The 24865-nt window shown below is 37.7% G+C and overlaps 1 protein-coding gene across 1 annotated transcript in view; it reads left to right on the top strand.

The window, feature by feature from the left end:
* Manba (mannosidase beta) overlaps positions 1-24865 on the top strand; it is an 88302-nt gene that overhangs the window by 35121 nt on the left and 28316 nt on the right. The window contains exons 8-11 of the mRNA XM_020158587.2: positions 16190-16341; positions 18304-18421; positions 20400-20486; positions 23765-23932. Of these exons, the coding sequence (XP_020014176.1) occupies positions 16190-16341; positions 18304-18421; positions 20400-20486; positions 23765-23932 (525 nt within the window). The remainder of the gene's footprint in view (positions 1-16189; positions 16342-18303; positions 18422-20399; positions 20487-23764; positions 23933-24865) is intronic.

The following is a 24865-nucleotide window of genomic DNA, read 5'->3' as shown; positions in this document are numbered from 1 at the left end:
GCAGGAAATGTTAAGAGCATGAAATGCCACAAGAGAGCTCACTGTTAGAGAAGAACACAGAAAGAAGCTTGAGGTTGGTCAGATCACTGGTTACCTTGACCAGAAAGGAAATTAAATTGCAGTGGGTCTATGAATGATTGAAAGTGAGGAAGTAGAGGCAGGAAATAGAAGCAAGTCTTTTAAAATGCTTGACTGGGAACCACACCTGAGCCATGTTGTGATGGTGGCCAGTTGGGCGTCAGGAGATTGGCTATGTGCAGGCAATATAAGTGAACGCAGATAAGTGAACACATTGATATAAGAGGAGCATCACTGTGGATGGAGAAAGAAGGAGTACATATAGAAATGGGTAGAATGGATTGGAACTGGAACATTGGAGATAGTAGTGTGAACTGATGATTTTCAGTATGTGTAGATAAATACAGAAGTTAATATAAATGTAAGTGTGTATGTGTGTGAACAGATGGTAATTCTGTTTTTTGAATTAGAAAGAAGAGCAGATTTGCTGTCACGTACCCTTCCTCATACGTACCCTGCCTCACCCTTTCTCAGTGGTCCTGGAAAGAGTGGTACTGTAGTGATTAGAGCCAGCGTGCATCTCTTAACGCTTGAATACCACTCTACTAAAATGAGAATCAGGGTTCTTTGAAGAAATGACTCATTCTGGGGCCAGAGTTGAAAACTCTTGCTGTGCCACAAAGTTAGGAAGTCCTCAAGAGTGATGTGATGCCTTAAAGGACACAGATGCTGCCGAGCAGAGCTCCTCCTGGCTAAATCTGGAGAATTTAAGCATCGAAATAATGGTGATGGTAAACGATTATAACCTATTGAACACAATAAAAATCCTTGAGTGACACTGATAGAAATAAATGAATAAGTGGGTGAGAACGAATGGAAAATTCTTTTTTTTTTACATTTATTTTTATCGTTGTGCTGGGTGGGGCACATCGTACCATTTACAAAAGTTTTTACAGTATATCAAATATATCATACTTGAATTAATCCCCTCCAACATTCTTTATTCTCCCCTCCTCATTTCTGGAATAGTTTCACCAGGTTTCATTTTCTCATTTACATACATGTGTACACAGTATTTGTACCACGTTCACCCTCTCACACCCTTTCCCCACCTCCTTTCACCTCCCATTGGTTCCCCCCACCTCTCGCAGGACCTGTTCTACCCTCCTGTTCTCCAATTTTGTTAAAGAAAGACGAAACCCTGACATTTTTGTTCATTTAAGATAGCTGCACAGGGATTTCCATGTATATATGTGTTATAACTCAAATTGATTCGTTTCCTCTATTTTTCTTCTTTCTACCTTAGTCCCATTTTTATGGTGATTTCAACAGGTTTAAAAACTATATATTCATTCTTGTATAGCGAATACATCAACCATATTCACCTTCTTAACTTCCTTCTTTTACCCTCCCTGTGGAATGTCAACTAATAGGTGTAAAATGAATGATGGAACTAGAAGCCCACCATTTGACAATCACTAGAGTTACAAGTAACTCAAACAAGAGATATGAATGAATGCTAAAACTGGAGGGTAGAAGTGGTATAAAATATGAGATATTTATACAATCCTAAAGCATTTCTCAATAAACTATTTATTAGTTTATAGGGGAGAAAAAACACAGTAGAGAAACCTTCTAGACAGTGTCTTGATTAGTCAAACCTAGCATCTCAGTTAATTAAGATTATCTTTACCAATGTGACAAAGCGGCATCATGTTCACCCAATCAAGAAGACAAAGGACCACTTTTGTTGGTACTGTCCAAAGTAGATAGGCTATGGTTTTTTGGGGTTTTTTTAGGGTTTTTTTTCAGTGATTGGGATTGGACCCAGGGCCTTGTACATGCTAAGTAGGCACTCTACCACTGAGCTCTATCCCCAACCTCTAAAGTCCATTTTAATTCTTTTTCTCCTTCTCCTCCTTCTTCTGGAGGCAGTAAGGGTTGAGTTCTGGTCTTTGTGCTTGCTGGGCAGATGATCTCCAGCCCTGGGCTTTGATTATAAGGAAACATTAGAGCATTCCCATTTGCTGTGCAAGTCTACTTCAGTCTTTAATCTACTATAGTATTTAGAAATGTTAAGGAAAGCCTGAAGAATTGTTCCACATTGGAAGAGACAGTAGAGACATAACAACTAAGTGTAGTGTGTGATGTTTTTGTTTTAAGAAGTGTTACTGGGGCAATGGATTCTCTAGGTCAAGGGAAGTTCTTTGTACTGATGTTGCAATTTACCGGAAGTCTGAAATGATTTCAACATTAAAAAGGACATTGATAAGAGAGTAGAAAGGAACAAGTACAAAATCTTGATGGAAAAAGGCCAACAGAGAGGAAAAGACTGAAAAGAGTTTAAAAATAAATGATATAGGGGTTGGAGGAGTGGCTCAAGTGGTAGAGTGCCTTCCTAGAAAGTGTGAAGCCCTGAGTTCAAACTCCAGTACTACCAAAAAAATCAAAATAGTATTTAATAATAATAAACAGCAAATCATTTATTTTATTTACAGTTGAGAAGGCAAAGTGTGTGATAAGACAGGAGAGGACAGCATCCCCACACTTATGGATAGATTCACCTTGGGCTGAGGGCTCTGGTTGTGTTGTTATAAGGTATAGATAAAACACCCAGGTGGAAGAAAGGCTGAAGCTTGAGGATGTGGGAGTTTTGAAGGTGTGCAGGAGCAGTGGATGTCTGTTTTCCTTCTATGGGATTTGCGGTGAAATTTAGTGGACTTGAGGAGATTCTGGTAAAGTAACTTTTTTTCTCTCCCGGGAAGTAGGATGTAATACCTACTGAGCTTAATGGGGGCAAGTTAGAAATCTGAGGAAAATGAAAGCTTGCGAAGGCCATCCCAGAAAAAGACTGGAGAGGGCTAAGACAGGATTGTTTGGAACTGAAGATGGAGGTGGGCTGAAGACCGTGAATGTCTGTCCAAGAGTCAGAATGCCTGTACTCTGAAGGAACACTGACTTTGGATTGTGATGCATTAAGTTGGTTGGAAGGCATTGTAAATAGGTGGCCTGTTTTCAAATTGTTTTCTGTGCCTTCTGCCTACCCTGCTTGCACAGTTGCTAATTAAATCCTTCATATTTGAGCAGTACTTTAAAGTTGGAGGGCTACATGGTATATTTCCACCTTATTTTTTTTTACCATATTTTTCTCTGGATGTGTGGGTTTAGTAATAGTATAGTTTTTTGAAATTACCTTCTTATTTCTAAAATGATATAAGAACAATAATTCTATATCATGTAGGAACCTTAAGGAACTTTTTTGCCAGGGCTGGCCTCAAATAGTGATCCTCCTGATTTCTGCCTCCTGAATAGATAAGATTACAGGCATATACCACCACACCAGGCCCGTGTTTGGAAGTTCTTTGGCTGTTTTCTGGTTTTTACTCCCATATATACAGTATATGGTGTATAGCAGGACATAGTAGAAGAGGAAGTGAGCTCAGAGTGGAGCTTGTGGGATCGAGGTCAGTTTTGGGAGAAGCTCTGCAGTAGTTAAGGGTATGATACTACAAAGTGTAACTGAGGAACATTCCAGAATTTAATGACAGTGGGAGTTTTGAAATAGTATTTTTGTGCATTTGTCCATTTGGCTGAGATGGAAAAGGTTGAACTCAATGACTCTGATTGCCCAAGAAAGGGAATGGGAGTGATATAAGCTTTTTGCAAGTTTCAGGGTCAGTGTCACTTTCGAAATTAAGATAAAACCATAGATTAATAGCAAATTTAGTAAGAGAATGATGACATTTAGCAGCTTTGTTTCCATGCAGGGCAGTTCTTATAGGAAATTCAATTTCTTACCAAACCTAAACTTCCTGACCTTTTCAGAGCGTTTCAGACTTGCCCACATTTCAGCAAGTGAGCATCTGGACGCTCGTGTTCTGGCTGGACGCCTGTGGACTTGTTTCCAGACTTTCTCTGGTGGGAATGTGCTAGACTGAGGTTCATTTTTATTTATGGTGAAATATAACATGAATATAGAAAAATATAGAATAAAAGTGAGAAGCCTCATGAATTATCAGAAATGAACACTCATGAAATCATCATCCCAATCAAATAACAGAATATTATTGAGTACCTTGGAAGTTTCCCTGTGAGCCTCCCTCCTTTCCAAAGAGCCACTATCCTGAAATAAACACTGGTTTATTTTTGTCTATTTTGAAATTCTGTATACTTGGGACCATATACTATGTCTTTCTTTTTGTCTGGCTAATTGGGTCATCATTGTTATCTGTGACATTTAGATACATTGTGTGCAGCTGCAGTCTGTCTGTTTACATTGCTGTGTACTATTTCATGGTGTTACAATTCTGCTGTTGAAATCGGAATCATTTTCGGTTTGGGCTGTGCCATGAACTGATTGATGCAACACTTGGAGCACATATGACCTTAACAGTGATTTCAACTGGTGGAATTTTTAGGTTTATAGAGCACACACAGCTGTACTTGGACATATAATACCGGGCTGCTTGCCAGAGTGATTACAAGCTATGTACTTTTGCCCCCCATGCTCACAAATCAGGAGCCATGGTGTTGGGTCTGATGGGATTTTAAACACTACTTCCTGTCACCCTCCTTATCTCGCCATCAGTACTCTTGTTTCCTGATGGTTTTATTGCTACCTCGGGCTTGCTTTATGCAAAAGCTATCCCTATTTTTCAAATATGTCCTTGAAGTCAAGCTTTCTTGCTTGCTTCTTTTCTGCTGAGATTAGACACATGTGGTTTTTAATTCTTTGTTTGCTGTGTCATGTCACATGATAGCAGCACACTTGATTAAGACAAAAAGCCTGTGGAATCACAAAAAGACTGCAGGTACTCTAGGCAGGGAAATTACCAACTGCATTTCTTTGTGACCATGACAGAATATTTTGATGGGTGATTTTTTTTTTTTAATGTTGAAAGGAGTGTGCTTAGATTTGAATGTCCCCAGAAATCATGTACTGGAAACTTAATCCCTGAAGTTATATATTAATGCTATTTGGAGGTAGGGGCTTGGGGAAGTACTTGGGATTAGATTGAGGTCCTAAGGGTGGAGCTCCCATGATGACATTAGTGGCTTTGTAAGAAGATGAAGAGAGCTGGGGGTGTAGCTTAGTGGGAGAGTCCTTGTCTAGCATGTATAAGACCCTAGAGTTGATATCCAGTACTGAGGAGAAAAAAAAAAAAAGAGAGAAAGAGAGACCCAAGCTAGCAGGCTTGCTCTGTCTCACTCTGTGATACCTGCCATGTTTTATTGCAGCATGAAAGCCCTCACGAGTATATGATCAGATGCCCAGCCTCCAGAAAAATAAGCTGAATAAACCTCTATTCTTTATAAATTACCCAGCTTCAAATATTTTGTTATAGCAATGAAAAAGAACTAAGACTAAGTGACTTTGGAACAGATGGTTTGAGCATGAAGGGAGGTAACAAGAGGGGGAAATCAATGGGCACTTTAAAAATTAATAAATAATGAAAGACAAGCATTGAGATGTCATAAATTCTGCCAAACAAATCAGTGCATGAAGGAACCTAAGAGTTAGAGTCTGGAAAAGTCAGCTTTATACGTTTGGAAAGCCAAGTTGATTTTTTTTTAAACCAAAGAGAAAGCTTTGTGGATAAGTGGGAATGGGAGAGGCTACTCTCTGAGTAGAGGGAACAAAAACTACTCAGTCACTGTTTTGCCATTTTTTTGTCCAGGGTTAATTGATAGGTTTTGTACTGGATTGGTTGTACTACTGGATTGCACTGGATTGACTAGGTAATGTGCTGATAATGAATGACAATTATAGTTTGCCTTTTTGGAAAAATAGGAAATTGGCTCATTGATATTTCTCTCTTTTTTTTGTGGTACTAGGGTTTGAACTCAGGGCCTTGCACTTGCCTAGCAAGCACTTTACCATTTGATCCACACCCCCACCCCATTCTTTGCTTTTAGTTTATTTTTCAGATAGGGTCTCATGCTTTTGCTTATTCCAGTCTGGACTACAGTCCTCCTACCTTCACCAGCCAAGTTGCTGGGATTATAGACATGCACCAACATGCCAGGCCACTGATATTTCTTTAGCATAGGCATTTCATAAGAATCTCTCAGGAACTCCCCATATAAGATAATTTGTTTTGCTAAAAGCCACAGATGGTAGTTACTATTTATATTTCTCTCTGGCATCAATATTCTTTAATTCAATTAAAATAGATAAAATAATTTAATAATATATCTTTCACAATCAATTGAAACTTGTATTTCACAGTTTCCAATCCAGAAGTAAAAGATTGCCAATGGCTATTACAATTAGAAAAACAACCTGAATTTTTTCTTTTTTTAAAATTTCACTTCTTTCTTTGATTCTTAAATTCCTGTTTTCATCTTGACAATTTCCACAGGGCAGAAAGAGACTATAACACCAGTGAACTTTTTTCTTTTTCTTTGTAAGGGCTACTCTTGGTTCTCTGAAGACCTTAAAAGTCCATAGCTAGCCAGTATGGAATTCAGAATAATCAAAGTGTGTTTCAGACTGAGAGTTTGTAGGGATCATGAAGTATGTCTCCTTTTTATCAGTTTCCTAGGGCTGTGAGAACAGATTGTGACAAATTAAGTAGTTTAGAGCAACAAGAATTTGTTCTCTTGTAGTTCTAGGGAATAGAAGTCCAAATTCAAGTTGGTAGAACCATGCTCCCTCTGAACAATCTAGGAGTCTGTCCTTACCTCTCCTTGCTTCTCACCATTGCCAGCAATCCTTGCCATTCCTTGGTTGGGGGATACCTTACTCCATTCTCTACCTCTGTCATCATATGGCCTTTGCCTTTTCTTACAGGGCCACCAGCCATTGGGTTATAGTCCAGCATAACCTCATTCTAGCTTGACCAATTATACCTGCAAAGACCCTATTTTCCACATAAGGTCACGTTTTGAGTTTTGGGATGGACATGGATTTTGGGGCACAGTGAGGAACACAGTGCATCTGCCTGCTTTCTGTTCCTTGTCAGAAATTTAAAGATTTCCTAAATGGCTATATCCAGTGGCTTTCCATGAGAGCAGTTTACCCTTGGAGTAGCTGTAAGTGGGTGTGTTTCACGTAGACTACGAGTTGGGAGGTTCATTGTTATCACCACCATCATCACCACCACCATCACTTCTACTATGCATTAGGCGTTCTAAGCAATTTCAATGATAAAATATTGTCCCTCCAAAATCTTTTGCTGGTCTAATTTTTATATATGTATATGGTTACTTTAACACATTTTTATTATTAATCCCTTAATAAATGTCATCTTCTGGATGACTCATTGTAGAGTAGTTCTCAAGCACATGAAGACAGACTCCTGTTCATATGGTCATTTTTAAAGCAAGTTCTTAAGTTTGTTTGAGCTCGCTTTAAACATTATTTGTGTCTCCAGTCCTTGCCTTATTTACATATTCCTACATTTAGAAGTAGCTTGAAATAAACAAAAATATCACAGTGATTAAAAACAAGAAGAAACTCAACATGGGTTACTTCAGTTCTGTCCTTTGTTATGACCTGTTGGAGTTTACTTTCAGGTTTAAAATTTATGACAGGGAAACATATGAACTATGATAATATTTTGCTTAATAAGTGCATATTTTAGTTCATACATTAAATACTCTACTAATTTGAATAGTAGCATTAGAATTGAAATTTATTAATTTATAGTTAATTATTTTAAATTAAAGAATCACAGTAAGATATGGCATCAATGGTGGACTTTTGTAGGACACGTATTAAAAAAAAGAAAATACCTGGAATTCTTTTTGACTAAGCTGTAGATGTCTCAGGCAAGAATCAAATGTGTGAGTTAGTCAGACAGGTCCATGTGTGAGAGAGTGGAGGTGAAGCAAAGAAGTCATGCGTGCATTTCTGGAAAGATTTCAGAGGAAATTCGTCAACAACTGAACCATTGTTTCATAATTCTCTGCCATGGCCCAGGATAAAAGGTGCTGCCTTTTGCATGAGGAGTTTATGCAAGAATCAAAGAAATCAATCCCATATTTTACCTCTGTCTCCTGGAGATCATTTTATGAACCTTGCAGAATTTGGTCTTTTGGAACTATTTTCTTCATTTGTGAAATTTTTAGACTTTGGGAAAGTTCTATTTATTCTTTCAAATATTACCTCATCAGTGAAAAAAAAGTTGCATAAAGACCATAAATTCTATCCTGGACAAGATGAAATGCTCATTTTGAAGCCAGGACATAGTAGAGACAGATTTTTAAATTTGATCTGAACTTTGAAGTATAGATACTGTGTAATCCAAAAAAAAAACCCTCATGGAGATGTGAATCAGCTCAGGTTTTGCTCTCGCTGCGTGCAGTTATTTCTTTGGAACTATTTTTCTTCCTGGAGTAGTTTTAGATGACACTTATCAGATATAAGCATATTTACTAATGGCCAGAGTCTATCTTGAACAAGTGCAATACCAGGCTTTAAACTCTTCTTTGAAGATAAGTGCACAGAAGTTTTAGTGAAGGCTATTCACTGTGTAACAGCGAAATGTAAGGAAATGGGCATTTACCTAGAAAAAAGAATCAAATGTTGAAGAATTGTGCTAGAAGAAACAACAAATAATGCTGGCTTTAGATTTCCCAGAGAAATCCAAATACGGAGTAATGATACAGCCATTTTCATCAAACTCTTTCATTGAACTCTTGTTCGAAACCAGTGGATCAGATAATGGCTGTGTTTGCTACCATTCAGCCATTTTCCCTGATTTTGTAGAAGAAATGGAATTTTCTTCACTCCAAAGGCAATAGTAAGCAGTTGGAATGGATCGCAAAGAAACAGAGGCACTGATACTACTGCACTATTTGGAATTTAATGTGAAATCGAGTTTATATTAATCACAACCAAACTTATCTTTGTGCTTAATACTTTTTCAAAATATTTGTGCATCCATGGCTTCACTTGACAAGACATTTTTAATTAAAATTAACAAAAAGTGTTTTCCCAGCAGCAGTGGTAAGATAGATTGACAAGATAGACTATATTTTGAACACTTTTATCCAAAGATCAATTTTAAGAAAATTGTTAGATTTTTTAGAAACTCAGACTTAAGAACCAATATTATTATTTATTACTACAACAAACTAGCATTTAGGCTTATTATTGTTTTTGAAAACACAATAGAGTGAAAATATGATTCTAAGATTTTTTTCCCTTTTTTGTACTCTCATATTTTAGTTTTTTTAAAAACTGGAACAATTATACAAAGTTCGATAAAAGAAAAAGTTTTTGCGGTACTGGAGTTTGAACTCATGGCTTTGCACTTGCTAGGCAGGTGCTCTTTTACATGGGCCACTCCGCCAGCCTGATAAAAGAAAATTTTTACTGACTGCTTTTCTATTTTGGCTATCATCATTATTCCTTTAATGTCATCATTACTACTGAAGATAATTTTGTTGTATAGAAGAGAGGAGTGTTAAAAGTGATTCTGTTTGATGTTAGATACTCTAGGCACACATCTGGCTACAAAAATGTCTGATAACTCTGCTGCTGATGTAAACACTAATCTGTTAAGTTCTGGTTGTGCTATTGGCAGGTGTACAACTATCAGAATTTCTCTTGTCATTTGCACAGGCCTGTGCTCTTGTGGAGACCCTGAGTTTATTTTCTCAAACTTCTGCATGATAGAGCCCTTTCAGAACAAAACCAGACATATGGTGTTTGTCTCTAAAATTGCATGGTAGTAACTGTGAAATGATTTTAGAAAGTGTAAGTTTTGATAATGTGTAGAAGCAAGTGGTTTTCATTGTTAAAAAGAAAACTGTCTTGAAAATCTAGTAATACTGACAGCTTAAAGGTCTGATTGCTAACAGCTGGGAAGTGGTGCTCAGTTTATGAATCAATAATTCATTATGACGTGATCTGTTTGTTTGGCCAGTGAAAGAAATCTGAGGAGTATAGGATTTACTTATCAGCCACACACCTCTTAAGAGCTTTGAGTACCATATGCCTAATTCTATCTGAAAGAATGCCTTCAGCTCTTTTGTACTTTTTAAGTTAACTATTCTATTCTAAAAAATGAAATCTTTATGAAGCTGATTTTAAAAACTGATCTAGGGAGGAGCTAATAGAAATGCTAACAAATAGAAAAATTTAGAAGTTAAAAATTTTAAAATTCAAACTGCTTCATCTTAAACATTTTTGGACTTGTAGCTAATTATACTCACCCCACCCCCCTGCTTGTTTTAGACAGTACTGTGCTTTTTTGGGCTGTTTTAAAAGTTTGTATCGAATAAGAAGATGATACGTTGATGTGGATGCAAGTAAGTGTGACCCAGTAGTCTGTTCAAAAAACTTTTCAGAGACCATTATTTTCTGTGATGTAAAATACAGGTTGTAGAAAAAGGCATGTTTCAGACATGGAGACAGACAGACAGGTGCACTAGCCTTTAACCTGTCAAAGAATGCCCAGGAGCAAGGTGGCTGGTAATCACTGTTTCACCTTTGAGATACCGACAGGATTTTGGGGTTACTTTGACCCAGATGTAAAATGGTACTGCAAAAGCTGATGGGTGGGGAGAGATCTCTTTTCACCAGAAAATGTGCACAGAAAAGAAAACATGTTGAAAAGAAAGCCATATGTTATGTTTTATAATTAATACTATTTGTAGTATTAATAGGTCATAAGAAATCAATGAGTTCTTTTTTCCTACATTAGTGATTCTCAAATATTTTGGGACTCAGAACTACTTATACTCACAAGAGGTTTTGGGTACCACAACATGTCGTGTTCCTGTGGGCTCTGTGTACTGGCATTTAAATATTTAAACCGAGAATTAAATGTTTATTTATTCATTTAAAATCACCATAATGTGCCCATGACATGTTAATATATTTGACCTGTATTATGAAAAACAGATTTACAAAATAAAAGATTTGGTGTGAATAATGACACTGTTTTACATGTTTGCAAGTCTTTTTAAATGTTTTGATAAAGACAATTGGATTCTCATCTGCATTTGCATTCAATCAGTTTGCAATATGCTATTTTGGGTGAAACCTAGGTAGAAAATCTGACCTCCCAGAGATAGTTAGAACAGTGCACAGAGTTTTAATAATCTGTTCAGGTAGTTGTGAATATTCTTTGTTGTTATACTGGAACTTAACAACTGGTAGCTTCTTTTCTTTCTTTCTTTTTTTCCTTTCTTTCTCTCTCCCTTTCTTCCTCCCTCCCTCCCCTCCCCTTCCCTTCCTTCCTTCCTTTCCTTCTTTCTCCTTCCTTCCCTCCTTCTTTCCTTCCTGTTCTCTCTCTTACTCTCTCTCTCCCTGCCTTCCTGCCTCCCTCCCCTCCCCTTCCCTTCCTTCCTTCCTTCCTTTCCTTCTTTCTTTCTGATGGTACTAGGGTTTGAACTCAGTGCCCAGAACAGCCTGGCCACAATAATTTTTAATGCTTCCTGTGTCGCTGCAACGACAGGCATGCACTACTATGCCCAGGTTTTTTCACTGAGATGGGGTCTCATAAACGTTTTTGCCCCAGCTGGCCTGAATCATCAGTCCTCCCAATCTCAACCTCCCTGCATAGGTTGGGATGACAGGCTTGCCTTACCATGCCCAGCTATTGGTTGAGATGGGATCCTATGAATTCCCTACCCGGTTAGTGTGGAACTGCAATCTTACTGATCTCAGCCTCCCAAGTAGTTAAGATTACAGGTGTGAGCCACCATCTCCTGACCTGGTAGTTTCTCAAAGGTTAGTTGCAATGTGGACTCTGAATGAACTTTTTATTCTGTTACAGTAGAGTCCACTGGTCTATCTTACACTTACATTGGATCCTTTACTCATGTGTGAGACTGTAATATAATGGACTGTTATTTGAAAAAAATGATTTCCTGAGAGTTATAAATATTCCTGAGAGTAATAAATATGTAGAATGAAACATTTCATTCTACAGTACCACATTTATATTTGCTAAACTCTCCTCTGATGTCATCTGTAGTGTTGGATGCTCTCAAGCTCAGAATAGTGGATACAAATTCCTCTCAGTTCTAATTTTTACTTGAAAAATTGAATTTATCACTGGCTACAAATTCTGTCAGTGGTCTTCTTTGAAGTGAGACATTTGCTTCATTCACTTTCAAGAGAATGTCTGCCAGGCATCTAAGTTCCAATAAGCATAGTTTGTCGGTCAGACCTTCTTTGAAGTAAAAATCCAGTTTCAAGATTCGGCTTGCTGCTCAAGTGATGGTTCAGGTGCTTTTCCTCAAGACTACTATTCTGTTTGGTGCTTTATGGGTATATCCCATTTCATCACACAGCGTATTAAAATGAGATGCACTCAGACTTGAGATTTGATAAAACTGACAATTGTCCCTGCTTTATCAAGGATGCTCTTAAGTGAAACTGGTTTGTTTGTTTTTTTTTTCTCAGCTAGTGCAGAAAGATGAGGAAGCAGTGACTCTGAGAGCAGTTGGGAGCCACTGCTTTGGGTCCTGCTAAGACACCTGCAATGTCATCCACCTCTGTGCAAATGTTAACCTGGAAGTTACAGGATAATATTGAGGTTCAAAAAATAATGCAATACTTTGAATATTTCAACACCTCTTATATTATGGTGCCTAAAATTCACATAAAGGATGTTTGATGATTATTGTGCTGAGCAAAACAGCAGGTTCATCAATGTCTGATGAGTCACCCTTTGGTAAAAGAAAAGAATGAGTCCTCAGATGAGGAATCGACTCAGTCTTCATATGGCAGCTAAGTCTTTTAATTGGATGAGTAGCTGTGTCCTTGCAAAGCCTCTGTGCTGTGATTTCCTTACCTGACTTTTCCTCCTGCAGGCACTCAGCAGTGTCAACTGTATACCTGTTCCTCAGCTCACATGTATACTTTGTAGCCTGTGCAGCATAGCCAGCCCTGGACGAGCTGCTAGTGCCTTCTTCCCATAAAAAGGTGTAATAAATACTACTTAGCTTTTAAGAGCATATTATGCCTACATTTAAAATATCTGATTTGTTTTTCTTTATACCATTAATGGTTGGTCTCTAATGATATATCTTGACTGTACCATAAATATTTAAAAAAAATGTTTCATTGCATAAGATAGAATGAGATAAATTATTAACATCTATAAAGTTGAGAGAAAGATGGCTTTCATTATAATTCCATTTTTTATTTATAATTTTACCCAGTTTCTCTCTTACATGTCATTTTCATTTTTTCAGCATTTTTAGATATAGACGGTACAGTTGCAGGTTGAAAACTTAAGTTCTAATCTTTTTAAAGAATTCATCCTCAAGTTAGGAAAAAGTACATTATAAATAAATTTTCTTTTAGAATGGGGTGAAATATTACTAAACTCTATAATGAGTTTTTGTTTTTAATGGGACTGGGCTTTGAATTCATGGCTTCACACTTGCAAAGCAGGCAACTCTACTGCTTGAGCCACACCTCCAGTCCATTTTGCTGTGGTCGTTTTGGAGATGGGGTCTCGTGAACTATTTTGTCCCAGCTGGTCTTGAATCTCAATCCTCACAACTTGAGCCTTCCAATTAGTTAGGATTACAAGTGTGAGCTACCAGCACCTAACTTGTAATAAATTTTGATTAAAATAAAAATTTGTTTTTTAAAATTAAAAATATCATGGTGAATCAAACTAACAAATATTATGTTTTTTGTCGGTATCAAAGGAAACTTTGGGGTTCAAACTAAGGACTTATCAAACAATAGTTAGAGAGATTATAGCAGAAATAATCAAAGGCAGCTAGTAAGACCTCAGTAAAAGTATTGAAAACAAACCAAATTAAACAATTTTCATTTTTTTCTTTTTTGAGACAATGTAGGCTGGCCTTGTACTCTGATCTTCCTGTGTCTGCCTACTCAGGGCCAGGGTTACAGACATGTGCCACCTTGCCTGGCCTTAGTTAATCTCTTAAAAAACACTTTTCCATACCCCAAACCTCTGCTTTAGAAAGAGAGCACACAGAACACTCAGGCTCACCTCCATTAGCTGCCGATGATGATATCAGAACACATTGCATAGTCTCTGGAAAGTTCCAATGATGCTCAAGAGAGCGAAGGGGAAAAGGCAAGTTAATGTTTTAGTTTTGCTGTGACAACAGTTTGTAGTTGTAATGAACCACTGCTCTAAATACTTGAGCCCACCAATAAAAAGTGACCTCTGAAAGTCACTTTATTCCCTAAAACTGTGTCAAGATCTTCCTCATGTGGGCTATCATCTCTGTCTTCTCAAAAGCTAATTCTGGTATCTTTTGTCAGATCATCTAAATAAGAGCAAGGGTAAGAAGTGGAAGCATGGAGGACCTTCTCTTCTATGAAATAGGTTGACTAATCAATTTATTGCTATTTTTTAATTTGAGAAGTGTGTAATTTTGGTGCAAGGTTAGGCTTTTTTGTTGTAGACTCACTCTTTGATCCAGTTTATGGCAAGGATAAAGATTTTCTTTTTTTCTGTTGATACTGGGGTTTGAACTCAAGGCCTCACACTTGTTAGACAGGTGCTCTACCTCTTCAGCCTCTCTGCCAGTCCTTTTTGGTGTTGAATATTTTCGAGATAGGGTCTTGAGAACTGTTTGCCCAGGCTAGCTTCAAAACATGATTCTCAGTTTTTTCCCCTGCTGGAGACAGGTTACTCCAGAGGCACCTGCACACCCATGTTTATTGTGGCACGATTCACAAAAGCCAAGTTGTGGAAACAGCCAAGATGCCCCACCACTGACGAATGGATTAAGAAAATGTGGTATCTATATACAATAGAATTTTATGCAGCCATGAAGAAGAATGAAATGTTGTCATTCACTGGTAAATGAATGCAATTGGAGAACATCATTCTGAGTGAGGTTAGCCTGGCCCAAAAGACCAAAAACCATATGTTCTCCCTCATATGTGGACATTAGATCAATGGCAAACAGAACAAGGGGATTGGACTTTGAGCACATGATAAAAGCGAGAGCACACAAGGGAGGGGTGAGGATAGGTAAGACACCTCAAAAATTGGCTAGCATTTGTTGCCCTTAACGCAGAGAAACTAAAGCAGATACCTTAAAAGCAACTGAGGCCAATAGGAAAAGGGGACCAGGAACTAGAGAAAAGGTTAGATCAAAAAGAATTAACCTAGAAGGTAACACACATGCACAGGAAATTAATGTGAGTCAACTCCCTGTATAGCTATCCTTATCTCAACTAGCAAAAACCCTTGTTCCTTCCTATTATTGCTTATACTCTGTCTTCAACAAAATTAGAGATAAGGGCAAAATAGTTTCTGCTGGGTATTGAGGGGGTGGGGGGGAGAGGGAGGGGGTAGAGTGGGTGGTAAGGGAGGGGGTGGGGGCAGGGGGGAGAAATGACCCAAGCCTTGTATGCACATATGAATAATAAAACAAACAAAAAAAACCCAAAAACAAAAAAAAACATGATTCTCCTGATCTTTGCCTCCCAAGTAGCTAGGATTACAATTGCAAGCCACTGCCGCCTGGCAAAAATGAAGATTTTAATGAGATGGTCAGAACTTCTCTAGCATCTTGCTGCCCATGCTTACCTATGGGACAACCTAGCTAGACTGCGGGGACAAAGTCTCAGCTTCCATTCATGTGGTAAAGACAGTCCTGGAGTGTGGCTCCTACCTGATCTTCCAATTATTACAGTATGTCTGTCTCCAGTGAAGATGCCAAGCTCTATCAAACATCAGTTTTAATGTGATAATTAGTTAGGATTAAATTGTGCATCAAACAAAGTCTTTTATAGTAATGTGCTATTAGGATTGGAAAATTGTTAAATTATGAATTCACTACTTGTGCTCTATTTCTTTGACTAAGATGCACATTTGGGGACATTTTAGTAACACTGAAATGAGAATGTGTTTTCAATTGCAAATGTATTAGTTTAACTGATGGCTTTTTTCCTATTGTTTGTGAAAAAGCACCAATTTTTGTTTTAATTTTGAAATGTTATGTTCAGATTTGCTTTTGTTCTTTTTTAATTACAAATGTCTATTTCACGAGGAAGACTATAACATATTTTACTTTTTAATGGTTTCTATATTTCTATTACAAAAAAATGTGAAATTTGCATTTCCATGTTCTTTGCTTTGTATCAAATAGAGTTTAAGCAACATTGAACTTTGCTGATTAAACTGTTTAAAAAGCATGTTTTCTAAAAACCAATCCAATTTTGCTTGTTTTAAATGTAATAGTCAATATTTAATTCTGTCCATGACAGGTTTATTTTAGAACAGTGGAACTTGTAGAAGAGCCCATAAAAGGGTCTCCTGGTCTGAGTTTCTACTTCAGAATTAATGGATTTCCCATATTTCTGAAAGGTTCCAATTGGATCCCAGCAGATTCATTCCAGGATAGAGTAACCTCTGACGTGTAAGTTATTGGCTTTCTTTTCTTGATCCTCTTTTCATTAACAGTCCCACTATGCTTAAGAATTTTTTCTTTTTAGTCCCAGGGGAAGGAACTGAGAGGTAGAATAGAATTCTAGGATGAAGGAAACTTTCAGGACAGGAGTTTTCAACCATATATTCCACTCTCCTGACCTATAGACAGTTTTACCACTAAACTATTTGAGACTGCTGAAGCCATTTAGTTTTTGGAAACCTATTATATATTTACTTTGGATAAACAAGAAAATGAAAAATCCACATTTTTGGATAGTGGATACTAGATGGATAAAAAGATTGTTAAATCCAGCTTGTTTTTTCAGTTCTTCAGAGAATACCATAAATATTTTTAACATGGTTTTAAGAGACAAGGAACCCATATTTTGTCTTTTTATGCTAAGATATGTTCTTTTACTTTTCCTATTAATAAAGGAACTAAAAAAATCTTGATGGGAGAGAAGTGGGCAGGTGTAGGAGAGATGATGTAGAGTAGCAGGGGTGTAGGATGGACAAATCTGGAGAATGGGGCACAGCCTGAGGATGCTGGGTAAAAAATTGAATTGTGTACAGGATTTATGATAAATGAGTAGATTGTAGCTACTCTTGGCACAAAAACAAGAAAAATGAGTGACTGTGCAAAATGATAGCTGTGTTAATTTGCTTCACTAAAGTAACTTTTAAAATATCTGTATGTGACCCATAATATCATGTTGTATAGTTTAAGTATACACAATAAAACTTACTTAAAAGTAAAACAAAACAAAATCATAAAAATTCTGGATCTTGAAAAAAACCTACTTTTTTTTCCCCCCAGAGGTTTTGAGAGTAAAACGTTAAAAGAAAATGGTATTTCCAAATTGGTTTTGTAAACTACTATGTTTGTGACAGTGAAAATAAGTACATTTTGCTTTATTTATTAAGGTCATTAACAGTGTAACATTTAACTTTTTGCAAATGCATAAATATGCATTGTGGTATTTTATTTGATATTTAGAACATAAATGTGATTGGTAACTAAACCCTAATTTTTTCCCAAACTTGTGGTAGTTTTCTTTTACTTTGAAATGTGTATAGTATTTTAGATTGCATAAGAGAGTGAAATTCTCCTCCAGATGCAGACGTGGGATAACTTTCCCTTTTCCACCGTTCAGCAGAGCTGGGCCAAGGCGCTCCAGCCTTGTGCCTGGGCTGAACGCTCCAGCGTGGTGTTTGGCTTCAGAATTCATTCCTAGGCAGTGTTCTGAGGAAGGGGGAGGGACCATGCCTTCCAACTTGTAAATTTGTAGTTTCCCTGAGGAAGAACTGGAAAAAGTAGAAAGGGAATTTACGGGGGAAAGATGTACTGGGAGGAAGAATTGAAAAATCTGGAGATAAACGTTGAGCGAGGCACTACATTATCCCAGCTTGGAGTTCTGTTTCATTGCTTGAGATGGTTATATATATAAAATAAGCACACTTTTCCAGGCTTATACTGCATTTTTTATAGGAATAAATATATAACCAAAAATTAAAAATAGTGTAATAAAAAATTTAGAAAAATATCCATACTTTTTCAAACTTTGTGGTTTTAATCAGTGTGTATATTATTTTCTCTCACTTCCTTTAATTAGCAGTATATCCAAGTCATCATGATTTTAAAGTATGTTTTTTATTTTTAAATTTTATTTATTTATTTGTTTTGCGGTACTGGGATTTGAATTCAGGGCCTTCACTTGAGCCACTCCACAGCCCTTTTTTGGGAAGTGTTTTTCGAGATAGGGACTTGAGAACTATTTGTCTGCGCTGTCTTCAAACTGCAGTCCTCCTGATCTCTGCCTCCTAAGTAGCTAGGATTACAGGCGTCAAGTATGTTTTTTAAATAGAGATTTGAAATGAAAAATCTTTCCTATTTTTCTTAATATTCCCAAATTAGCATTTTTTTTTTTTTTTTTTACAATTTCTTCAACAGGTTGCGGCTCCTTTTGCAGTCTGTGGTGGACGCTAACATGAATGCTCTCCGTGTGTGGGGAGGAGGAATCTATGAGCAGGATGAATTCTATGCACTCTGCGATGAGCTAGGAATAATGGTGAGCGGTTGAGCGCATTTTATGCATTCACAAGTTACTATGTCCTGTTTGACCTCCAGTGTTCTCAGTGGATGTCATTGCTCCTTCTTTTCTCAGAGCCAGGAAGATATTTCTTTTTCTTTCTTTTTTTCGGTACTGGGGTTTGAACTCAGGGCCTACACTTTGAGCCACTCCACCAGCCCTGCTTTTGTGAAGGGTTTTTCAAGATAGGGTCTCAGGAACTATTCGCCGGGGCTGGTTTTGAACCACGATCCTCCTGATTTCTGCCTCCTGAGTAGCTAGGGATTACATGTGTGAGCCACTGGTGCCTGGCCTGATACTTCATTTTTTAGGAAAGGAATAAATGACATCTTGTAAACCTAGAGCCATAGTTAATAGCAAATACCAGAATTATCTAATTTTTTTTGTACATATAAGTTTAATTATATGTCTGTCTACATGTTCTTCATAATTTTCTTCATGACATGTAGGTATGTATAATAAAATAAAACATTAAAATAATTTAACTTTAAGGAGATCTAATACTAGAGAGAAGCAAAGTAATGAAATGAAGTAAGGAAAAGCTGTGCTCTATATTGTTATAAGAGTACTCTCAACGTGTTTTCTTATTAAGCAGAGGAAATACAGTTGTCCCTCAATATCTGTGGGGTATTGGTTCTAGGGCCCCCTGAATACTAAATTCCACATGTACTCAAGTCCCTTATATGAAGTAGTGGAGTATTTGCACAAAATCTGTGCGCATTCTCCCATATGCTTTTATATCATCTCTGCATTTCTTTTTTTTTTTTATTCATTTATTCACATGTGCATACATTGTTTGGGCCATTTCTCCTCCCTAACCCCCACCTCTTCCCGCTCTCCTCCATCCCCCCTTCACTTCCAGGCAGAGCCTGTTCTACCCTTATCTCTAATTTTGTTGAAGAGAAAACATAAGCAATAATGAGAAAGACGAAGTGTTTTGCTAGTTGAGATAAGGATAGCTATACAGAGAGACTCCTAGCATTGATTCCATGCACAAATGTGTCTAAATTTCTTACACACCTAATACATTGTGAACCTTACATAAATGGTTGTTATGGGAATGATGACAAGGAAAAAATCTGTACTTATTCAGTATTGATGAGATTTTAATTTTTTTCTGAATATTTTTTATCAGAAGTTGATTGAATTCATGGATGTAAAACCCATGAGTTTGGAGGACCAATTATACATTGTTTTAATTCTAACATTATGGTTATCAGATATACAGAGCAACACAGAAGTTACAGAATAAGAATAATGTCACAATAATGACAATATTCTAATAATATTCATTGACTGCCACACTGTGTTCTCGGTGCTCTGTATGTATTGTTTCATTTTATTTTATCTTCATGCCCATCCAGTGACTGTAGTTACTATTGTTCTCGATCCCCATTTACTGATAAGGAAATGACAAATGGAGAGATTAAATGCCTTGCCCCAACTCACGCTGTCCATCCGGGTAGAATCGAGATTCCATTAGGATGGGCTGCTTGGGGTGGAGGCTCTGCTATCAGTCAGTTCATCACACAGCCTCCCTGGGAAGGGAAGCATGCAGTCATCTTTTTTGCTGTAAAAAGTTAATTCCCTTATAAATAAAGTATGATTTTTACAGTCGGGTGCATCTCAATAACAAATGCCTGGTGCATATTAGAAAGAATTAAGAATGAGGAGAATCTTGGGAGAAGTTTCATTTTCTTTTTCCTCAATACACACATTCTTTTTATTTTTGAATTCCATTTTCCTCCTTATCTTTTCTGCCTACTTAATGTTTTCTCTCCTTAGGCTCCTGAACACTTTCACCCAGCCTCTCCTCTGAGCCTCAGATGGCACATTCACCAGAGAACTTGGTGTTTCATTTATGAGAAGGAGGCTCCTCTATGTCCAGAATGGAGACTTTCTTCCTGTGTAATAACACTGACAATATTGCTTTCTTGCCTTGTATTTTATTTGCTAGGTATGGCAGGATTTTCTGTTTGCCTCTGCCCTCTATCCAGCTGACCAGCGCTTCCTGGATTCGGTGAGAACAGAAGTTGTTCATCAGGTACGCTATTGCCATCCCAGGAGGAGAGAAAACATGTGCGTTTCAGTTTTGCCTTTTGTTAAATCACCCATTTCTTTTTGTTATTCTCTACTAAACCCCATGAAAAATTACACAGCCAGGTAATTGACTCCCTAGGCATTCCATAGCTTCAACTCCACCAATTTGCTGGTAACTCCAAGATTTATGCCCATCCTAAACTCTTTGCTGAATTCCTTGTTCCTGTATCCAGCTGCCCTACCTGGTACCTGTGATGGGAGATTTAATACGCCCCTTACATGTGACCTGTCCAAGCCAATCTTGCTTCTCTTGCAGTTTTCCCCACCTCAGCAAATGACAATGCCACTCTAAAAATTGCTCATGACAAAAACTTTAAACTGATTCTTGATTCCATGATTTGTTTTGCATTCTACATATGCACTATATTTTTATGTATAGATCTGTAAATGTAAGGAAGTGATATATGCTAATCTAGCAGTATTGAGTATTCTTATATTGAAGTGGTTTTCTATTAAGAGAAAGGCTTCAGCTGAATGTGGTGAAGTGTTCCTATAGTTCCAGCTACTCAGGAAATTGAGGCAGCAGGATCACTTGAGCTCAGGAGTTTGAATCCAGGCTAGGCAACATAGTGAGGCCTTGTCTCCAAAAAAAAAAAAAAAAAAAAAAAATCCCCAGAACTGCAAACAAAACAAAAGGAAACAAAAATCCCCAAACCTAAATAAATAAATAAAACCCCAAACGACCTAACCAAGCAAGCAAATGAAAAAAATAAATAAACAAAAAGAGAAGATTCTGGACTTTTTTCTCCCCACTGGTTGTGGTGTTCATTCTGACATCATCAAGTGGCCATTTCTGGCATAGATCTGGGTTGTCTGCATGTGCTGAATACACTTGTTTTGGTAACAAGGTCTGTTTGTGGGGTTATGCTTTGAAACACGTCCCTCCCCCCGGATCATAAGTGTGTGGCATGGGTTTCCATGTAGAGTCAACGTGGTATTCTTGGCAGTACAAGAAAACTCTGAGCCATGGTGAAATCCCAAATCCAGATTGGAAACTAACTTGTGAATGTACTGTATGTTAGCAAAATACTGCGGATGCAGTGACGACAGTCAGCAGGGAGGGATTGAACTCAGGGCCTTGCACTTGAAAGGTAGGTGCTCTACCACTTGAGCCACTCCCCCTGCCCTTTTTGCCTTTGTTATTTTTCAGGGTCTTGTTTTTTTTCCCTGGGTCAGCCTTAGACTATCATTTTTCTACTTATGCCTTCCATGTACCTGGAATTACAGGTATGAACCACCACACCTGACTTGTTTTTGAGTTAGGGCCTCACTACCTTTTCTGCTCCAGCTGACCTCTAGCCATGATCCTCCTATCTCTACCTCCCAAGTAACTGAGATTACAGGTGTGACCCACTGTACCTGGCTCTTGATTTCAGCTTCTTATATTCAACTGTTTGCCAGATTCTTTTTGCGATGGTGATATAGAAACAACAAATATTTTGATTTCTTATTGTTCAGTCTACCACTATAGGTTGGTTGACTACTTTACCTCTTGAACCTCAATCTATCTGTAAAACTGAGTTGATTTTATTCTTCTCACAAAACTGTTTTCAAGATATATGTAAATACATCTTTAATAATATACTATTTTATATCATATGTAAGATAATACATGCAAATATGTGGAGTGTAGAATACCCCTAATGTCAGCTGTTCTACTAGCAGCCCTAACATGGCATGTCTTAAAAGTAAATCTGCTCTCCTTTACTCAGTGCATTCTTCCAAGATGTTTTTTATTTTGCCTGGAAATCTGAGCATTATCTTTGATACCTTCCTCTTCTTCTTCTTCTTCTTTTTTGATGGTACTGGGGTTTGAACTCAGGGCTTGCTAAGCAGGCATTCTACCTCTTGAGCCCTTTTTTTGTACCGGGTATTCTTGAGATAGGGTCTTGCAAACTATTTGTCTGGAGCTGGCTTTTAACCACTATCCTCCTGCTGTCTGCCTCCTGAGAAGTTAGGATTACAGGCATGAGCCACTGTGTCCTTCGGTTTCTTGTCTTTTATCTCCCACATACCACCAGTTTTAAAGTCCAGCCAGGTTTTGGATGCTGATGTTAGTTGTGTCTGTACAGACTCTCCATCCCTCTCCTTAGAGTTCCAGTTTGAATCCTCGTTGTCTCTCCCCTTGACCTTGGCGTTTCTTCTCCAGCCATCTCTTTGGCATTGGCGTCTCCCATCTTGAGAGAATACCCAGCAGAAACGCCACAGTCTGTTTGAACTGGATCATTTTGCTCTTTTGTAGGGCCAGCCCAGGTGAGTGCAGTTCATACAGGCTTCCGTCCCCAGCTGGTAGACTTTTCAGATAGACTCTCTAACATCCTCTTCTGTGCTGGGTCCTATTCGGGAGCTCACTTCATCTCAGTGAGTCCTCAGGTCACATTGACAGCCATTTCAGGAGAAGCCCTCTGGATTGCCATCGGCTTGGCTCTTACTTCCTCTGGTACTCACTTGCTTTGCAAAATCTTCTCTAATTGTCCTTCTGGTTTTCTTTTTTAAATTTAGCTTTAAAAAGTCATTATTTTATTGTATATGTGTAGGGGGGAAAATGTGATAATTTGATACACGTATGCAGTATGTCATGAATAAATCCATGTAGTTAGCATTTCCATCTCCTTAAACATTTAAAAACACTTATTTACACGTGATAATTACACAGGTTTATGAGGCACAGGGTGATAGCTCAATGCTTGTGTGCAGGGTGTAACGAACAAGTCAGGGTAATTTGTATTTCCACTTCCTTATCATTACTTTGTGTTTGGGGCCTTGTGCTCCCTCTTCTAGTCCTCGTAAGAGTCAGGGGAGTCTTGATCCCTTCCCAGGGGTACTGTTTGCTTTGAGTTGTTTGTTTCTTCACAGAAAACTGCAGCTTGCTCCTAACAGCCAGCCTCTGTAATGTCATGTCCCCTGCCTTCTGTGTTTCTTGGAACCTTCTTGTGGCAATTAGATAATGATGAGGTTGACTGCTTTTGTAAAAGGGATTGTATTTTCTTCGGTTTTTAATACAGCACAGAAAAGGAACCCTGTCTTATCAATGCATATTAAATCTAAATAGGAAGAGATTTGGAGAATTCTTAAAATGTGTCTGCACAGCTAACATGTCTAACCATTTGCTAATGAGTTTTATGTGCTGAAATGCAGTGGTTAAAATTTTATGAATAGCTGTAGCTCTGAGCTTTTTATGTTAAGTATTAGAAAATTATTTTATTCTTCCTTAAATTTCAGGTCAGAAGACTGAAATCTCATCCCTCTATCATCATATGGAGTGGCAATAATGAAAACGAAGCAGCATTGATGATGGACTGGTTTCTTATAAATCCCTTGCACCTGAAAATCTACATCAAAGACTACGTGACACTGTATGTGAAAAACATCAGAGAGCTTGTCCTGGCAGTAAGTAGTGGCTTTTAAATGCAGTAGAGTTTAAGTGTTTAAAAATGGACAAGTCCGAATATTGCTACAGTGTGTTTCATACCGTTTGCCTGCAGTCTTCAAAAGTATCATTTGAATTCACAGCATTTCCTTGCAGTGCTGTGGCATGCAAAAGGATGGTGGGTTGTGTGTGGATTCTTTGAGGATAAACGCTCCACAAGCACCCAGTGCTGGGCTCAGAGCCTCTGGTGGTCACACACTATTTGGAGATCATGCATGATCCTCAGCTGATTACAATCTCCAGATCAGATCATTTATTGATATGCCCCCTCTACAATTCTGTAATTGTAAATGCAAACGTAGAATTTGGTAGATGTCATGTATGAATCTGTTGGTATGTGATTTAAGAAACAAAACCAGAAAAAAGATCTGGTTCCTGACTCCACCTTAGGGCCCTTTGTATCACTGTTTATCTAATAAGCTTATGATACAGGCAGACATGAACGCAAATCGGTCACTTTTGTGGTGAGAGGAAGGCAGCACTTTCTTCAGTAATGCCTTTAAAAAAAAAGTTTAAGAAAAAAACACGTGTGATTAACAATCTGGTTGTGTACAATTTTGTGTCTATAATTAGATATCTGGTATATCTGGGTATAGCCTGAAGCAATTTGAAAAGGGATATAATTATTTTTTAAAATAATGTGTGATAGTATCACCTAAATATGCTCAGTTGATGACACTATTAACATTTATTTAACTTATTTATTTTTGAGACAGGGTCTCAAAACTTGAGACCCTCCTCTCTCAGCCTCCTGAGTGCAGGGACTACAGGTGTGAACCACCACACCTGGCTTCCTATTCCACTTATGAGAAAAAATTTCAGTGAGAATTTATGAAAAAACATAGGTTCAAATTTATGGCTTTCCTGAATACACTAAGTCATATGTCATGAAG

The sequence above is a fragment of the Castor canadensis genome, chromosome 9 (genome assembly GCF_047511655.1).
Source record: "Castor canadensis chromosome 9, mCasCan1.hap1v2, whole genome shotgun sequence".
Classification (NCBI taxonomy): domain Eukaryota; kingdom Metazoa; phylum Chordata; class Mammalia; order Rodentia; family Castoridae; genus Castor; species Castor canadensis.
The sequence above is the reverse complement of the archived record's forward strand: the minus strand, read 5'-3'. Positions and strand labels throughout refer to the sequence as shown.